Source organism: Eucalyptus grandis, chromosome 10, assembly GCF_016545825.1.
Source record: "Eucalyptus grandis isolate ANBG69807.140 chromosome 10, ASM1654582v1, whole genome shotgun sequence".
Classification (NCBI taxonomy): domain Eukaryota; kingdom Viridiplantae; phylum Streptophyta; class Magnoliopsida; order Myrtales; family Myrtaceae; genus Eucalyptus; species Eucalyptus grandis.
In genome coordinates, this window is record NC_052621.1 from 10648819 (window position 1) to 10663150 (window position 14332).

General features: G+C 41.5%; 2 protein-coding genes across 7 annotated transcripts; one reads left to right on the plus strand and one right to left on the minus strand.

Annotated features, from left to right (window-relative positions):
• The first annotated feature begins 2428 nt into the window (after nucleotides 1–2428).
• LOC104421686 (adenylate kinase isoenzyme 6 homolog) lies at nucleotides 2429–4298 on the plus strand. The gene is made up of 3 exons (XM_010033725.3): nucleotides 2429–2705; nucleotides 3609–3754; nucleotides 3839–4298. Exons 1-3 carry the CDS (start codon nucleotides 2508–2510, stop codon nucleotides 4023–4025), a joined length of 531 nt encoding a protein of 176 aa, XP_010032027.1. The 5' UTR covers nucleotides 2429–2507; the 3' UTR covers nucleotides 4026–4298.
• A 1002-nt stretch (nucleotides 4299–5300) lies between these two features.
• On the minus strand, nucleotides 5301–12764 carry LOC104421688 (RNA demethylase ALKBH10B). Of its 6 annotated transcripts, none has more exons than XM_010033728.3 (8): nucleotides 11445–12764; nucleotides 9649–9774; nucleotides 9212–9291; nucleotides 8969–9086; nucleotides 6977–7093; nucleotides 6772–6875; nucleotides 6535–6689; nucleotides 5301–6283 (listed from the first exon to the last, which is right to left on the minus strand). In XM_010033728.3, exons 1-8 carry the CDS (start codon nucleotides 12157–12159, stop codon nucleotides 5578–5580), a joined length of 2121 nt encoding a protein of 706 aa, XP_010032030.2. In that variant the 5' UTR covers nucleotides 12160–12764; the 3' UTR covers nucleotides 5301–5577. The 6 variants fall into 6 exon arrangements, with proteins under 6 accessions (XP_010032030.2, XP_010032033.2, XP_010032031.2 ...); XM_010033731.3 differs by having other exon boundaries at nucleotides 9649–9729; nucleotides 11454–12763; XM_010033729.3 differs by having other exon boundaries at nucleotides 11454–12763.
• Between the last annotated feature and the right edge of the window lie 1568 nt (nucleotides 12765–14332).

The following is a 14332-nucleotide window of genomic DNA, read 5'->3' on the forward strand; positions in this document are numbered from 1 at the left end:
GTTTGCGTAACGTTTCTATTCAAAATTGTTCCAGGAAAGAAATAAAAGTGTTTCTCTTCGGAACAATTTTTGACCAAAACACGTGTTTGGTAAACTTGTTCTAAATAAAAATGAATAGAAATACGTTTGGTAGATTTTATATTTTTTTGTTTCTTTTAATTTTTTAATATTTTTATTTTATTTTTCATCTTTTCCTTTCTTTTTCTTTTTTTCTTCTTTTGGCTAGTCGCCGACTCTGGCGACCCGCCGACGGCCGACATGCCTCGCCTAGATCCAGCCGACGCCGGCCTCGCCTGGGGGCCAGATGACACTGGGCCAGGTTGCCGACCTCGACGGCGTCACCGCCCTTGACGGCCGGTCACCGGCCATGGCCGAGGCCTTCTGGCGACCGGCCAAAGAAAAGAAGAAGAAAAAAAGAAGAAGAAGAAAAGAAGAAAATAGAGAAGTGTTTCTTCAAAAGTACTTCTGGAGCAAGAAACAATTTTTTTTTTGTTTCTCATTTATGTTCTTTTTGTGATCCGAGAACAAAATCTGATTTTGAACAAAAATGCAAACAAACGCTTTTTTGTTCTTTTTGTTGTTCCCAGGAACAAAAAAACAAATTTTATGTTCATAAACAAAAAAAGAAGAAGAATGAAAACATGAGGCCCCATATATCCGAAGGCGTCAACCGCTCCCCTGCTCAAATCGTCAATTATGCGGCCCTCACCCTCTCCCTTTCTTGGAGCTCGCAACCCATGATGAAACGTCTAACCAAAAAGTTTTAGATGCACAAGCAAATATTATTAATTGTAAATGAAATTACCTCATTCAAAAGTTGTCATGAGTACTTTTTTTTTTTTAAATAGAAGGTACAAAATTAAAAAAAAAATTAATGTCTAAAGTTTATAATGCCAATTTTATCACTAAGCAAAATATAAAATAATTTTCTAGGAGGTTGCGAGTAGTAGTATCCAAACTCTTCGCTATGTCAACATTATTAGACATATCAACAGATTAATTACCTTTCCATATTAGCAGATCGATTACCTTCTTGAAAAATGTGATAAATTTTGAACTCAAAATAGGAGTTCAATAGCCTTATGATACTCTTAAGTAGTGTTGAATTAGTGTCATTCGTTACTCTTTTGAAGTTAACAAGTTGGATGATAATTTTGGAGTCTATCTCAATGATGAGTACTTTAGATCTATAGCTTGAAATCATTGGCCAATCAATCAATCAAGTAGCTTATGGGTCCCAATGATGGGGGAACTTTCATTCAAACAAGCAGCCCCGATGGTTAAACTTAAACCTCGTAAGGTCAAACCTAAACGTCTCTTATAGGAACAAAAAGGTCCGTATGTAGGCCCGCCTAGCCATTGGCGAGGCTCGCCTAGCCCCGTTAAGACTTGACCTCGCCAGATCACGAGGCTCGCTCAACCTCGCCGGTGGCTAAGTGGGCCTCGTCGGTGGCTAGGCTTGCCTTTGGCAAGCTTGCCGGACCGGTTGCCGGCAACCGGCGGCGATGGGCAACAAACGGCGAACGATGACAGAGGGCAACCACGGCAGTGGATGAAGAAGAAGAAAAGGGAAGAAGAAGAAAAAGAGAAAATATGGGCTTGATTCTAGAATTATTGCTAGGAACAAGAATCAATTTTTTTTTTATTCTTAATTCCGTTCCAAATTTACTTTCAAAAATAAAATAAAAAATTTGTTTCCAGGAATAAAAATTTTACCAAACACGATTCTTTTCCAAAATTACACTTGAACAAAAGAATAAAATCTAGCACTGTTTGACCGGTTACCAAATAGGTCATTAGTCATATATGGAGACCAACCTCCTTAGGATGTTGAAGTACCTATCAAAAGATTGTTGGCCCTACTTCGTTGCATGCCTTTTTTTATGTTTAGCCCACTACTCTAGGTCACAAAATAAAGCAGCGGATTAGGTAACTAAAGCCCAATTTTGCAGAGCTCTTCCTCAATGCTAGGTTTCTAGCCCTCCTCAACCCATTTTGGATGTTGAAGCCCATTTGAATTGTTCCTTTACTTTATCTACTATGCATTTTCGATTAAAAGAACAAAATGTTTCAAAGTAAAAGATAAACAAAAGGTGAGCAAGTAAAGGTGGGTTAGGAACTAGCGAGAGTTGTAAGGTTTGAACAAGAGGGGGCAAGTCACGAGCAAGCAAGGAGAAGAGTGAGTCGTGAGCGAGAGAGAGAGAGTCATGAAGTGTCTAAGTAAGATTGAAGAGGAATGAAGAAAAAAAAAACAGAAAGAAAAAAATATCAAGAAAAAAAATCTAAGGTTTTTAAACTCTAATGAAATTATTTCCGAGTAAAGAAGCATCTTGGAAATTGGGAACCGGACCGGTTTCGACGGAAACCTAAAATTGGACCAATTTTTAAGACGGTCCGGTCTAATTCCAACACAGCATTGGCAAAGTGTGGATTTTGAGCTAAACTCTCTCTCTCTTCTCTACTTTCGCAGTTTGCTAGAGAAGAAAGGTTGAAGGCGGTCGGGAGATATGGCGAAGGATCGGGAGAGGAAGAGGCCCAACGTCCTCGTCACGGGCACGCCCGGAACGGGGAAGACGACGACGGCCACCGCCCTCGCCGACGCCACCCAGCTCCGCCACGTCGGCATCGGCGACCTGGTCAAGGACAAAGGCCTGCACGACGGCTGGGACGACGAGCTTGAGTGCCATGTCATCAACGAGGACCTGGTGAGAGCAACGGAAACCCTAGAGATTTTTTTGCTGCCGCCGTTTCGCTTGCTGCGTGTTGGGTTGCTTGTTTCGGGGTGACGTGCCGGTTATTTTGAGAAGCTCGCGCGGGCGATTGATTTGATTCTCTGCGGAGCTGCTGCGTAGTTCTTAGTTGATTCTGTTTTGAGCTGGGTTTATCTGAATTTTCTGTCTTGAATGAAGAAAAACCTGTGGAGGGGCGTAGAAAGAGGGGGATTTCAGTTTAATTACGGTAGAGATGATATTATGAAGTGAGAACCTTCAATTGGAAGATTCGTGAATGTCAATATTTCTTATAGGAGTCGGAAGGACGGTAAATTTTGAATCTTTTCACGGCGATCGGCTGCGCGGCTGTTCAACAGTGAGCTGCGAAGTGTTTCTAGTTTGTGGGTGTCGCCGCACCAGCCAAAACGATCTTTAAGGATTCGTCATTGGTTGTGGAGATACGGTTCTTGATGATGACCCACTAACTCTATAATCGATGAGCCTCCCAGCGCATGGTTTTGTTCAAATAATTTCGGATGCTGGCTGAGCTGAAGTGGTCATGAGTAGCACAATAGGGTTCGGCATTTACAGTGAGAGCTACCAGGATTTTGTCAGCGTAGTCGCATTATGCATTGGAACACAATTGCTGTTGTATCTGGTTAAGATGTTCTAGCCCTGTTGTGAATATTGAGAGGAGGATTCCATTTTCAATCAAGTGCAAATGAACTAGTAGTGAAACCTTTTTAAAGTTGCCTGTGTCCTTTATAGAATGTAACTTCTTCATCATATCCTCTTGCTTGCTTGGTTTCTTTGAACATCTTTAGTGATCTACTGCAGTAAATGACTTGTCAAAGTTGTAGTCGATATGGGAGGCTCATTCCGTAATATTGATGTTAGGTATGTGATGAGCTCGAGGATGCAATGGAACAAGGCGGGAACATTGTTGATTACCATGGGTGTGACTTCTTCCCTGAGCGATGGTTTGATCTCGTCGTTGTGCTTCAAACAGAAAACTCTATCCTCTATGATCGCTTGAGTAAGAGGTAATGCTCACTTGATTTACTTAAGTCTCGCTCAATTGATATCTCTGCATAAATTTATCACTTAATGTCTCTCTCGTATGTCAGAGGATACACTGGGTCGAAGCTCTCAAACAATGTAGAATGTGAAATATTCCAAGTACTGTTGGAGGAGGCAAAAGAAAGCTACCCTCAAGACATCGTTCTGGCATTGAAGAGTGACACCGTGGACGACATAGACAGGAATGTGGCTTCCTTGACAGAGTGGGTTAGGCAGTGGCATCCCACATCCTGATGCCAATTTTAAGAAGCTTTCCTCTGTCCTCTGCTTCTGCGTTCTTTTTAACTTATGAATTTCAAGCGCATTACTCTTTTTTTTTTGGCTCTTTTTCTTCCCCTTCAAAATGTCAGTTGACGTATCAATTTTGGTGAACCGTGGCCGGTTATGATGACTGTGTTTGAAAGACATGAGACCGAGGCTAAGATAGTTCTGTATTGTACTCAGACAGGTGGTTTGTCGGTTGTGAAATCAGGCTGAATGTGAGATCATTTTCTTTCAGCACTGCAATCAGAGTTCTTACAATCTTAGTTGAATTCATGCTGCCATTACCTCAAAAGGGGGGAAAATCTTATATTTCTTCAGCGTGAGGAATTTTCTTCAGCTGATGCAAGTGAATTATCACTTTCAATTTTCAGGTCTCACCTTTCAAGCAAAAGGGGCGGAACTTGATAACTAATGCTAGTGCAGCAATTTGCATGGACTAGGAGATGTGATTTGCGTTAGTGGCCTCAGGAATACAAGGGAATTTTAATATAACTACCTAATAGAGCTTAAAATTGCAAAATAGATGACACTATGGGCAACTAACTATACTTTGAGTGAAGTGCACATGCAAGACCTGAACGTTGCTGGAATCAAGGTTTTTAAAGTTTTGCATATGATTCCCAAAGATCATGGGTCTAAACTTTGCCTGCTAGTGAAAGAGCTCAAATAGAAATATTACGGGAGCTGTATATATTATTCAACATTCGGCAATGCTCATCGATTTAGCTTGGACTTGATGAAGTAAATGTGATTTACGCGAATAAATTTCAGATGTAGGGTGAAATATGAAACAGGTCAGATGACATTGCAGAGGATTCGTGCTGTTTGAAAGGGACGCAATTGAACAAAATGAGAGAGCGAGAGCCCCATCAAGAGAAGGATGTCTTTTGTGTGTTTTCTTATGCAGGGATATTAAAGAGGAGGATTCAAATGAGATTTTGCCATTAGCTCGTCCTAGACTTTTTTCTTTCCGAAGGAGAGAGAGTGTGCTTCTCTGCAGCCAATAGTAACTGGTTCGCGACAAGATCGATGGCAGGTTACGCATTACTTTCATAGGACAGGATGTGTCAGATTCAATCACATATCATCCTTGAGTCCCCAAATACGATAAATAAAAGCTTCGGGGTATTTCACTTCCAATCCAATCCTAAGAATTCAAGCAACTGAAGACCACCTAGGACACCATCTTGGTCGAGTTCGCACGGCACCACTTCTAAGCGAAGATCAGACAACTCATGGCGATCATGCCAGAACTTCAACTGGGCCAAATCAATTTTCTGTAACTCAATGTTAATGAGTTTGTAATGTAGTCCCATACATTTTCTAGGAGTTGTATAATAGCACAACAAAAAGAGAAAGGAGCACCAGAGAAGTAAAATTAAAGAGAACCAAGAAGTTCCTCGTCCTCCTTCCCTCGTACTCCCACGACGTGTGACGTGTCTACCCACTCAAATTTTGCCGCTCTTTACATTTGCTTCAGACTCAAATCTCCTCGCAGCCTACTACTCTCACGTTCCCTCTTCTAAGCTGCTCTACTTGGCTTGCTCGACAACCTTTTATCATCACCTTCATTTTTTTCTTCATTGGCCATATCCCTTTGGGCTTCTATACTTCCATTGACTTCTTGCCGTCCTATTTGCACGTCTGATTTTCCATTCGGGGAACCGCTCGGGCTATGATCAAGTTTCCCCATACCATTATCTCGTGTCTCTGGAATAAGGTTAATTTCATTAGTATTAGTAGATAAGTGTCCGGGAGAGGACGGATTACCGGAGCCGGGAGGAGGAAGGAAGACACCAGTTCCAGGAACTGGGGGATGAGGTGGTGGATGGCGTGAAGGAGCCGCCGTCCACCCGGCGGAAGCAGCTGCAATTGATACTGGGGCTTGGAAAGGTATAGCCGTCACAACAGGCTGTGGCAGTAGGAGGGGCTGCATACCGTTTGGTGCTGGTATTGGTGGATGAATGGGAGGTGGCAACGCATTAGCCGTTGCAGTGGATGCAAATTGCTTTGATCCTGCAGGATGAGGAACATTGTTGAAAGATCGTTGGGATGACGGGACCCAATGAGAAGGCTGAACTATGGTTGGTGGCGAAAAGCGATTTTCGCCGGGTGTGGGTTTCTTTGGCTGACATTTTGTGAAGGTGATGAGTATTCTTTGTTTGCGAAGGGACGGAATTGCATGCCTAGCAAAATCTGATGATTTTCCTTGCATCACAAGGAGGGACCTACAATAAATTTTCAGAAGATTCTCAAATTTGTGAGATACCATTAAGCATAATCTTTGTCTAGAGCAAAACGATGAGCAACAAGAACGGACATGATGTGATAAAATAAGAAAACGTGAACCATTTAATAACTTCGATGCTAATCAGCCCCTTCCGACCACACATAGGAGCTCAAACGTGATTTATATCCCAACACATTACTACTACAGCTGGGGAGAGAGAGAGAGAGAGAGAGAGAGTCAACTGCTTACCCAGGTGCAAGAGACAGCTTGAGAGCGCCTTTGTAATCCCCTGGTTGGTTTGCTGTAATGACCTTCCCAAAGGTCATGTCACATTCTGTTAAAAACAGAACACAAACTGGACGCCCATACCAATGAGGCCAAGTATGAGGCTGTGAATGGTCAACCTGCATGAAGCAAATATTTTTCATAACGTGACCACTTGTTCAAAAAAAAAAAAAAAAAAAAAAAAAAAAAAAAGGTGATTACCTCATTAAAGAAATCAATGATGCAAGAGTCTGGCTTCACTGTCATGATCTGCATGCCAACTACACGTTCGATAACATCTTGCAGTAAGGCAGGTATAGTTCTGTCTGCAAAGATTGAACACAAAGAAGCCAAATGACACATCTTATTTTTTTGGACAAATAAAATCCTCGAGAATTGAATAAGATCTTCAGATAAGTAGATATACCTCTAGATATTCCGACATTCTCTACTTCAACAGGTGCATCGGCAACTGGCACACCTAGTTGAATCATCTCTCTGCCATGTCCCTTCATGGGTCTCTTCGAGGCTACATACGTATGACCTGCTTCTCATCGAAAAAGAAATTTGCAGTCATAAGGGAGCTTGCTTATACATGTAGTTAGAAATGTGACAAAGAATCTCCAATAACACTTCAAAGAAAACTCTCTGCCTCCTAAAAGTTAAGTCAACAGAAATGACTAAACTTGAAGGAACCCTGATTTCTATTTTCCATATCGCGTGGGAGAAAACAACTACAATCAATACTTTCACTAAGCCCCTGATTGTTAAACCAGGTAATGCACTGATTACAGAAGGAAGGCAATCACTGGAGAAAAGTGGAAGTGTGAATCTCATTAACGAAACAAGTTCAGAATTTTAGTTTCTATTCCTATTCATATTTTAAAGAAAGATGAAAGCGGAAGTCAATTCCTGGCCCTTCGAGGAAGACGTAAATCGACATCCTTCATTTTTGAAGACCTCCCCCCAATGCAAATGACCAAAGCAAATAAAGCACGAGGATTGCTTATTCTACAGTCTCAGAAAACAACCAAATCTGCAGCATTCCTATAGATTAATTTTCCTACTTCAGTACTAACTCAAATAATTTTATTTCTAACATTAATCAAGAGACCCGACATCCCTCTTCAAGTTTGCAATCAGTTGTTCTTACCATTCCAGGTTCTTTTTTTATTTTTACAGGTAATTCGTTTTAACTAAAAAACTTAAATAAATAAATTCTTCAGAGCTCGAAACTATGAAGCTAGATGATGATATTTCATTAATCTGATTATCCATGAGACAAAGTGCTTTTTGCAGCGGTATAAAGAAAATACACTTTTTTGGAAAGAGATACTATTTCACCAATCAAATCACAAGTATCTAATATATTCATACCTAATGATTTCACACAAAGTGGTGATGAAAGGTCTAACTTGTACAAATGTTTCCACTTTGAAACAATATTCTTCTCACTAAAGCCAATCCCATTTAATAAGAAAGCTTGATTTGTTGTTATTGTTGTTGCTCTCACAAATATTAACAAACGTGTCGACAATAATGCTACTGGAAAGTCTCGAAATATCTCAACGTAATTTCACTTGTTAACTTAGGATTCGGAAGTGCAATTAAAGGGAAGTAAACCGCAAGAAGCTGGATTTTGTTGATAGGTTTCATTGCTGACACATTTTACAGTGATATAAATAGAAATTATGAATGACTCTCTTGAGAAACCATTTAAGGGGAAATTTAAGGCAAAAAGAAAACTATGATCCACTTGACTTTTCCTCAAATCAGACAGAAATGCATTGAGAATCCTAAACGCAAACCATCATCATTGTGGTGTGGTGTTTTGTCGTTAACTTTCTTATTATAAAAAATTAAGGATTTTATTGAAAAGAAAATGCTAGTACATTAGAAATATACAAAGGAAGAGAGAGAAAGAAAATAGTCAACAACTCAAACATAGAGTAAGCAAAGCCATAGCAAGATGACTAGAAACAAAATGAAGAATACAAGGCAGTAACAACAGAAGCTTCATTTGCCTCACACATTCTTTTGTTAGGTACTCCAATCCTACTCTAGCATCAAATATTAACTGGATAAAATCCACAGTAGAAATAACTTCCGTAGCAAGATAACCTCGTTGAGAGTTGATAGTCCCACACATAAGTAGTTCGACTAACTTAGTTGCCATAACTAAATACTCTAATAGAAAAATCATTTAGTTTTACTGCTCACAACCGTAGAGAGTGTTATAACGAGATGTCAAACAGCGTCCTCCAATAGGTTTGGTATATGCAAAAGGAGCATCATAGGAAAAAACACTAGTTCAGATTTTAAGAATGGAAATAGCACTCTATTCTAAGAGAAGAGATAATAATGACAACACACAGGTGCTTGTACAATTGAATGATGCTACATTTTCATATAAACTTGCCTTGATATTGTCCTTTTCTTCCTGCCGCCCTTAAATCATTTGCCAATGAAACGAGTTTCTTGACTTCTTTGTCATCCAACAGTGATTCATATAACTTGAGTCCATCAACCACATTGATCTACACATTTAAAGTATCGGAAATTACAAGTAGTCGGAATGAATATAACATTTTCCTTGTAAAACCCTTCATGCTGGAAAAGAAAGGTTAATGAAATAACAATTGAGGACTAAACAGAGAGTTACCGTCCGTCCTTCAAACAACTCATTCGCGGAAAAAGTTTTATAAACAGCATCAACACCCTGCTTCATGTTCAAGTTTTGGTCTGGAAGAACATCGAAGAACATGTATTATATAAAGAATTAGTTTTATATAAAATATGAAAGTCTGAACCATTATTATGGATCTCATTGGACGTTGAGGGGGAGAATCAGTCAGAAAGACTTACACGGGACAAGAAGTAGAGAAGGATGTGGAAGAAGAAGATGCGAAGTGACATTAGACAAGTCATGATGATAGACATCAATCAGCATAATACATTTATCCTAAGTAACAATTCTAACTAAAGCCCAGAGTATGCCTAAAGAAATCATTGTTGTGCCCTATTTCAAGTGCAATCTATCCCCCAACCCCTCAAACTAACAAGAAAATATATCATAATCAATATTAACGAGAGGACTACCTCTAGAGGGTGTTGTAGAACTATGACTTGTCATCTCAGCTTCAGATTTAGCATCGTCACATGGAACTATCACTGTACTACCTGAATCTTTCAAGCTAATATTAGCAAAAGATTTTGTTACAGGACCTGCCCAGGAAATGAAAGACAGGGCACTGTCACCAGAATGTTCTCCCAGGTTATGTAATGATTAGTGATCCAATCACTGAGGTAATAAATTCAACATGGAAGACAAAGAGCAAGTAGTCACAGTGACAAAGATGGACGAACGATGCCAGGAGAAGAACTGGATTACAGTAAGGTGAGAGACCAATTTCATACAAGTGAAGGAAGAAAATGAGGATCAATCAGACCTCTAAGTGTCTCCATTTAAAAAGAGTGGCATGTAGAATTTCTGGTATCATATATGGTCACAACCAGAAAAAGTATATCGTTTAATGTGCATATATGCATCAACACAAAGACTAAACTCCCATGGGAGAATGAAGAAACTTTTCCTCGATTCCACCCTCTTCATTTTTCCTTGCCTCAAAGGAAGCCTCTCTGGAAAATTTTTAACTTGAACCATGTTCCAGATTCCATTTTAATGGGATATAGCAGCTTGCATTAAAACAAAGAGAATGCAAAGCAAGTTGCAGATTCATCCATTTCCAGTGGTAGCCTATGTGCCGGGTGGGTCAAATAAACTTGCATTATTACTTAAGGCAAAAGCTGCACCTCATCATTCATCAAGGCAAGTATTTTAAGTGCCTTCATGACACACTGGCATACCATGTAATAAACTGAAGTGCCCTTTTCATGCCACAGTTTTACCGCTTAGTATTATGACGTGGTACCACTTACCCAATCAAGTGATCTATTTTCCAGTGTAATTTAAAAGAATACAACAAATTAGAACACTTCGTTAGCATTTGATACCAATTCGACATTTCACCCGGTATAAAGCACAATGGAGCAGGAAGCTGGGCAAATCAGGCTGAACAGTTCTGTTGGTACTATTTAAAAAGTGCAGTATGAATAAATATAAGTATAAAGCATAGGCATGACAAACACTGAAAGAAAAATAAAGTTAAAAACCATGAAAGGCCGCATACAGTTAGTATGCATTTATTCAAGCAACGAAGCTAAATGAGAGCGCTAGACATTAAAAGTAATGTTGCCATCCAGCACCCGAAATATCGAAACCACAAAGACTTGAAAAGCACATTCAGCATTCAAGACCTAGGACATCGATCTACCATACAAAATTGACAAGGACTTATAATACTTCCATTATCTAGAATGAGAACACCAAGCAGATATGCAAACTCATGAATTAAAGAAAAGATGTGTGCCTACAACAACTGCAGGTTAGATAGGTTCAACCTACCAAGAAAGGAGCTTTCCTACAATTTTGAATGACAACCAAGCAAGGAAGTGTTCTAAAGGCAAAAGAAATCCCTCACACTAGAAATCAGCTCCTTCAACATCAACACAATGCAACCAAATCAACTGGCATGACTACTCCATCCAGTATGCTCAATGTAAGCTGTTAATGGAAATGAGAAAAAAAGGTACATGATAAAGCAGTCGTTTTACCAAATCACTATCAATAATGCACTTGCCAAAACAGATCTGAAGGCCCAACTCTCCAAATTTCATTATCAATAAAGAAGCTCGCATGCTTCCTAGGAGGCAACGCAGCATCTCCGCATGAATGGATTATCAAATGAGAGTTCTTTAAACCAATGCAATGTACGGAAATCAAACCTCACAAGATCAATGGAAAAATTTAAAGCACGCTACACCAAATTAATCACCTGCGTTACCTTTCTCTTCCTCCACATTTGCCATGGCCGCATCGACAGGCTTGACAACATCCTTCCTCTCTTCGCATTTCTCATTCCCTTTCTCGCCCTTCTCTGCGGCGTTGGCCCCCGAATCGCTAACGCTAGTCTCTACGCCGGAATTGTGGCCTTCTCGGAAACTCTCGCTCCTCGGCCCCGGCCTATACCCGGTGCCGGATCTCCTATAATCCTTGCCACCTACTTTGACTGGATCGAAATGCCTGTGCTGATGATGCTGCTGCTGGTGGTGCTGCTGCTGCTGCAGATGCTGCCGCCGCCATGCGGCCTGCTTCAACGTCTGCATGACCTCCGTGACGGGGAAGTACTGCTGCATATAGAGCACGGTGTTCCAGTTGCACCGCCGCTGCTGGATGCAGCCGAACACGGCTTCGTACTCCCCGGGCTCGCTGCTGATCGCGCGCAGGTGTTGGCAGAGCCCGTCGATGATCGCGTTGGCGGCCGCGAACTCCCCGCGCAGCCACGAGATGAACCCGTCGCGCTCGTCCACGAACCACTGCTGCTGCTGCTGCTGCTGCTGCGGCGGGGGCGGCCGGTGGCCGTACTGGTGGAGATGGCCGAAGACGTCACCGGACGCGACGGCGGCGGCGGCGGCGGCGGGGGGGGCGGCGGCGCCCTGAATCTTGTCCTTGACGTCCGGCGCGGCCACATTCCCCGACGGCATTGCCATGGGAAGAATATATTCCCTGCGCGGGCGGGCGGGCGAGGCGTCTGGCGTCTGGCGGCTGGCGGCCCAGATCTGGGCGGGGGCTCCACGCGGATCGGCGGGGGGCACGCGGAATTCGGGCGGATCGCGTGGGGATTAGGCGGTGGGCATGGCGGGATCGGGGCGGGGGATCGACCGGGCCGGACCGAGTTCGAGTTCGAGCTCTCGCGGGTCGGGCGAGGAACGGCGGGTGGTGTGAGGGAGGTCGAAGGGAGCCTCCTTTCTATTCTTTTTTTTTTTTCTTTTTTTTTTTTTTTTTGGGCGTACCTCTCGTTCTTTGTTTTCTCTGCCTTGCCTTGCCTTGCCTTGCCTTGCCTTTCCTGGTTCGTTTAGTTTTTGTCTGGTTAGGACTGGGGGGCTCTCGGTGGGGTTTTTTTGAGTGATCCGATGGGGACTACACCTGGAGTGAAGAAAACGATTCTCGAAATGGAGGGGGATTAAAACCGGGGAAAGTTAAGGGAGAGAAAGATGGGGAGAGGTGCGTGCCGTCGCGGCGATCTAGAGAGAGAAAGGAGGGCGGGGGGGGGAGAGAGAGAGAGAGAGTGGGGAGGGGTCTACTAAAGAGGCTAGTGAAAAAGATGGTAGGGAAGCGGTCCATGGTTTCGGCTATCCTAAGGAAAAAAAAGAAAAGTCGTGGGCTTTTTTGCGTGCTGTCTCGCCTTCCTCCTCTTCTTCTCCTTCTTCTTCCTCCCTTCCTCTGTCTTGGGTTTGAATCTTGGCCGACTTCTGCTGCGGCGATTGCCTTGTCTCGGGGGTTGAGCCTCGGCCGAGTTCTCTGCTGACCACCCGGGGAGTTAACCATATCGAGATCCCTAGTTCGATTCCTAGTTCGATTCGATCTAGCAGTTCGGACTATATCATATACGACCGCATTTCGATTATTTACATACTCTAAGTATGGATGAGTAATCCTACAATAAGTTGTCTAATTCTTAAAACTTGAACCTGAAACTAGTATATCCTAGGAATTTGAAACTTACTCTATTATGAGTTTTTGGGTCTCTTCCATAATCTACCCAAATTTCATATATACTCTCAATTGAACAATTACAACGAATCATCACATCTAATTACAACTCATATTTTGGCACACAAAAAACAAGAAATATTAATAAAATAAAAGTTTCAATCATGGATATCGTCGGAAATGAAAATTCAAACTAGTAGTTTTAAATTACATACTCTTTATGATAGGGAAGCGGTCCATGGTTTCGATTATCCTAAGGAAAAAAAAGTCTATGGGCTTTCTTGCGTGCTGTCTTGCCTTCCTCTTCTTCTTCTTCCTCTCTTCCATTGTCTTGGGTTTGAATCTTAGCTGAGTTCTGCTACGGCGATTGCCTTGTCTTGGGGGTTGAGTCTCGGCCGAGTTCTTTGCTGACCGCCCGAGGAGTTAACTAGATCGAGATCCCTAGTTCGGTTCGATTTGGCAATTCGAACCATATCATATACGATCGTGTTTCGATCATTTACATACTCTAAGCAAGGATGAATAGTCCTACAATAGGTGCCTAATTCTTAGAACTTGGAACCTGAACCTAGTGTAACTTACTCTATTATGAGTTTTTGGGTCTCTTCCAAAGTCTACCCAAATTTCATATGTACTCTTAATCAAACGATTACAATGAATAATCACATCTAATTACAACTCATATTTTGGCACACGAAATATAAGAAATATTAATAGAATGAAAGTTTCAATCATAGATATCATCGAAAATGAAAATCCAAACTAGTAGTTTTAAATTACACACTCATTATTGGACGCTATGAAATGCTACAGGACTATGCGAAAATATAAAATTAAAAAAAAAAAAAAAAAAACATGAAGATATGTTCGAGGTTCTGGATTCCAAATTCCCCATTTTACCTTAAACTTACCCATCGAAACAGATTCTCCAACTTTTAAAATCTAGAACTTACTATGCATATTCTATAACCCGAAGCCCGACTGTTTCTCACCGGTTTTGTTCTTACGTTATGTAGAATCATGCCCATCTCTAACTCTAAATAATTATCTAATTTACCACCTGTCTTCACACCGTATGGCTTTGGTAGTTCCACTTGCTCCTTTAAATGTAGTTTTTGTTTAGAGTTCATCTCCCGGGTAAAATTCCGATTTCCCGATCTTTCATCGACG

Excerpts from the sequence above, each read along its gene's own strand:
- LOC104421688 (XM_010033728.3), bottom strand. The coding sequence starts at position 12,159 with ATGGCAATGCCGTCGGGGAATGTGGCCGCGCCGGACGTCAAGGACAAG. Across the intron at positions 6,876-6,976 it reads GAATGTCGGAATATCTAGAG|ACAGAACTATACCTGCCTTA; the intron begins GTATATCTACTT and ends CAATCTTTGCAG. Across the intron at positions 6,690-6,771 it reads TCATTGATTTCTTTAATGAG|GTTGACCATTCACAGCCTCA; the intron begins GTAATCACCTTT and ends TGCTTCATGCAG.
- LOC104421686 (XM_010033725.3), top strand. The coding sequence starts at position 2,508 with ATGGCGAAGGATCGGGAGAGGAAGAGGCCCAACGTCCTCGTCACGGGC. Across the intron at positions 2,706-3,608 it reads ATGTCATCAACGAGGACCTG|GTATGTGATGAGCTCGAGGA; the intron begins GTGAGAGCAACG and ends TATTGATGTTAG. Across the intron at positions 3,755-3,838 it reads TATGATCGCTTGAGTAAGAG|AGGATACACTGGGTCGAAGC; the intron begins GTAATGCTCACT and ends CTCGTATGTCAG.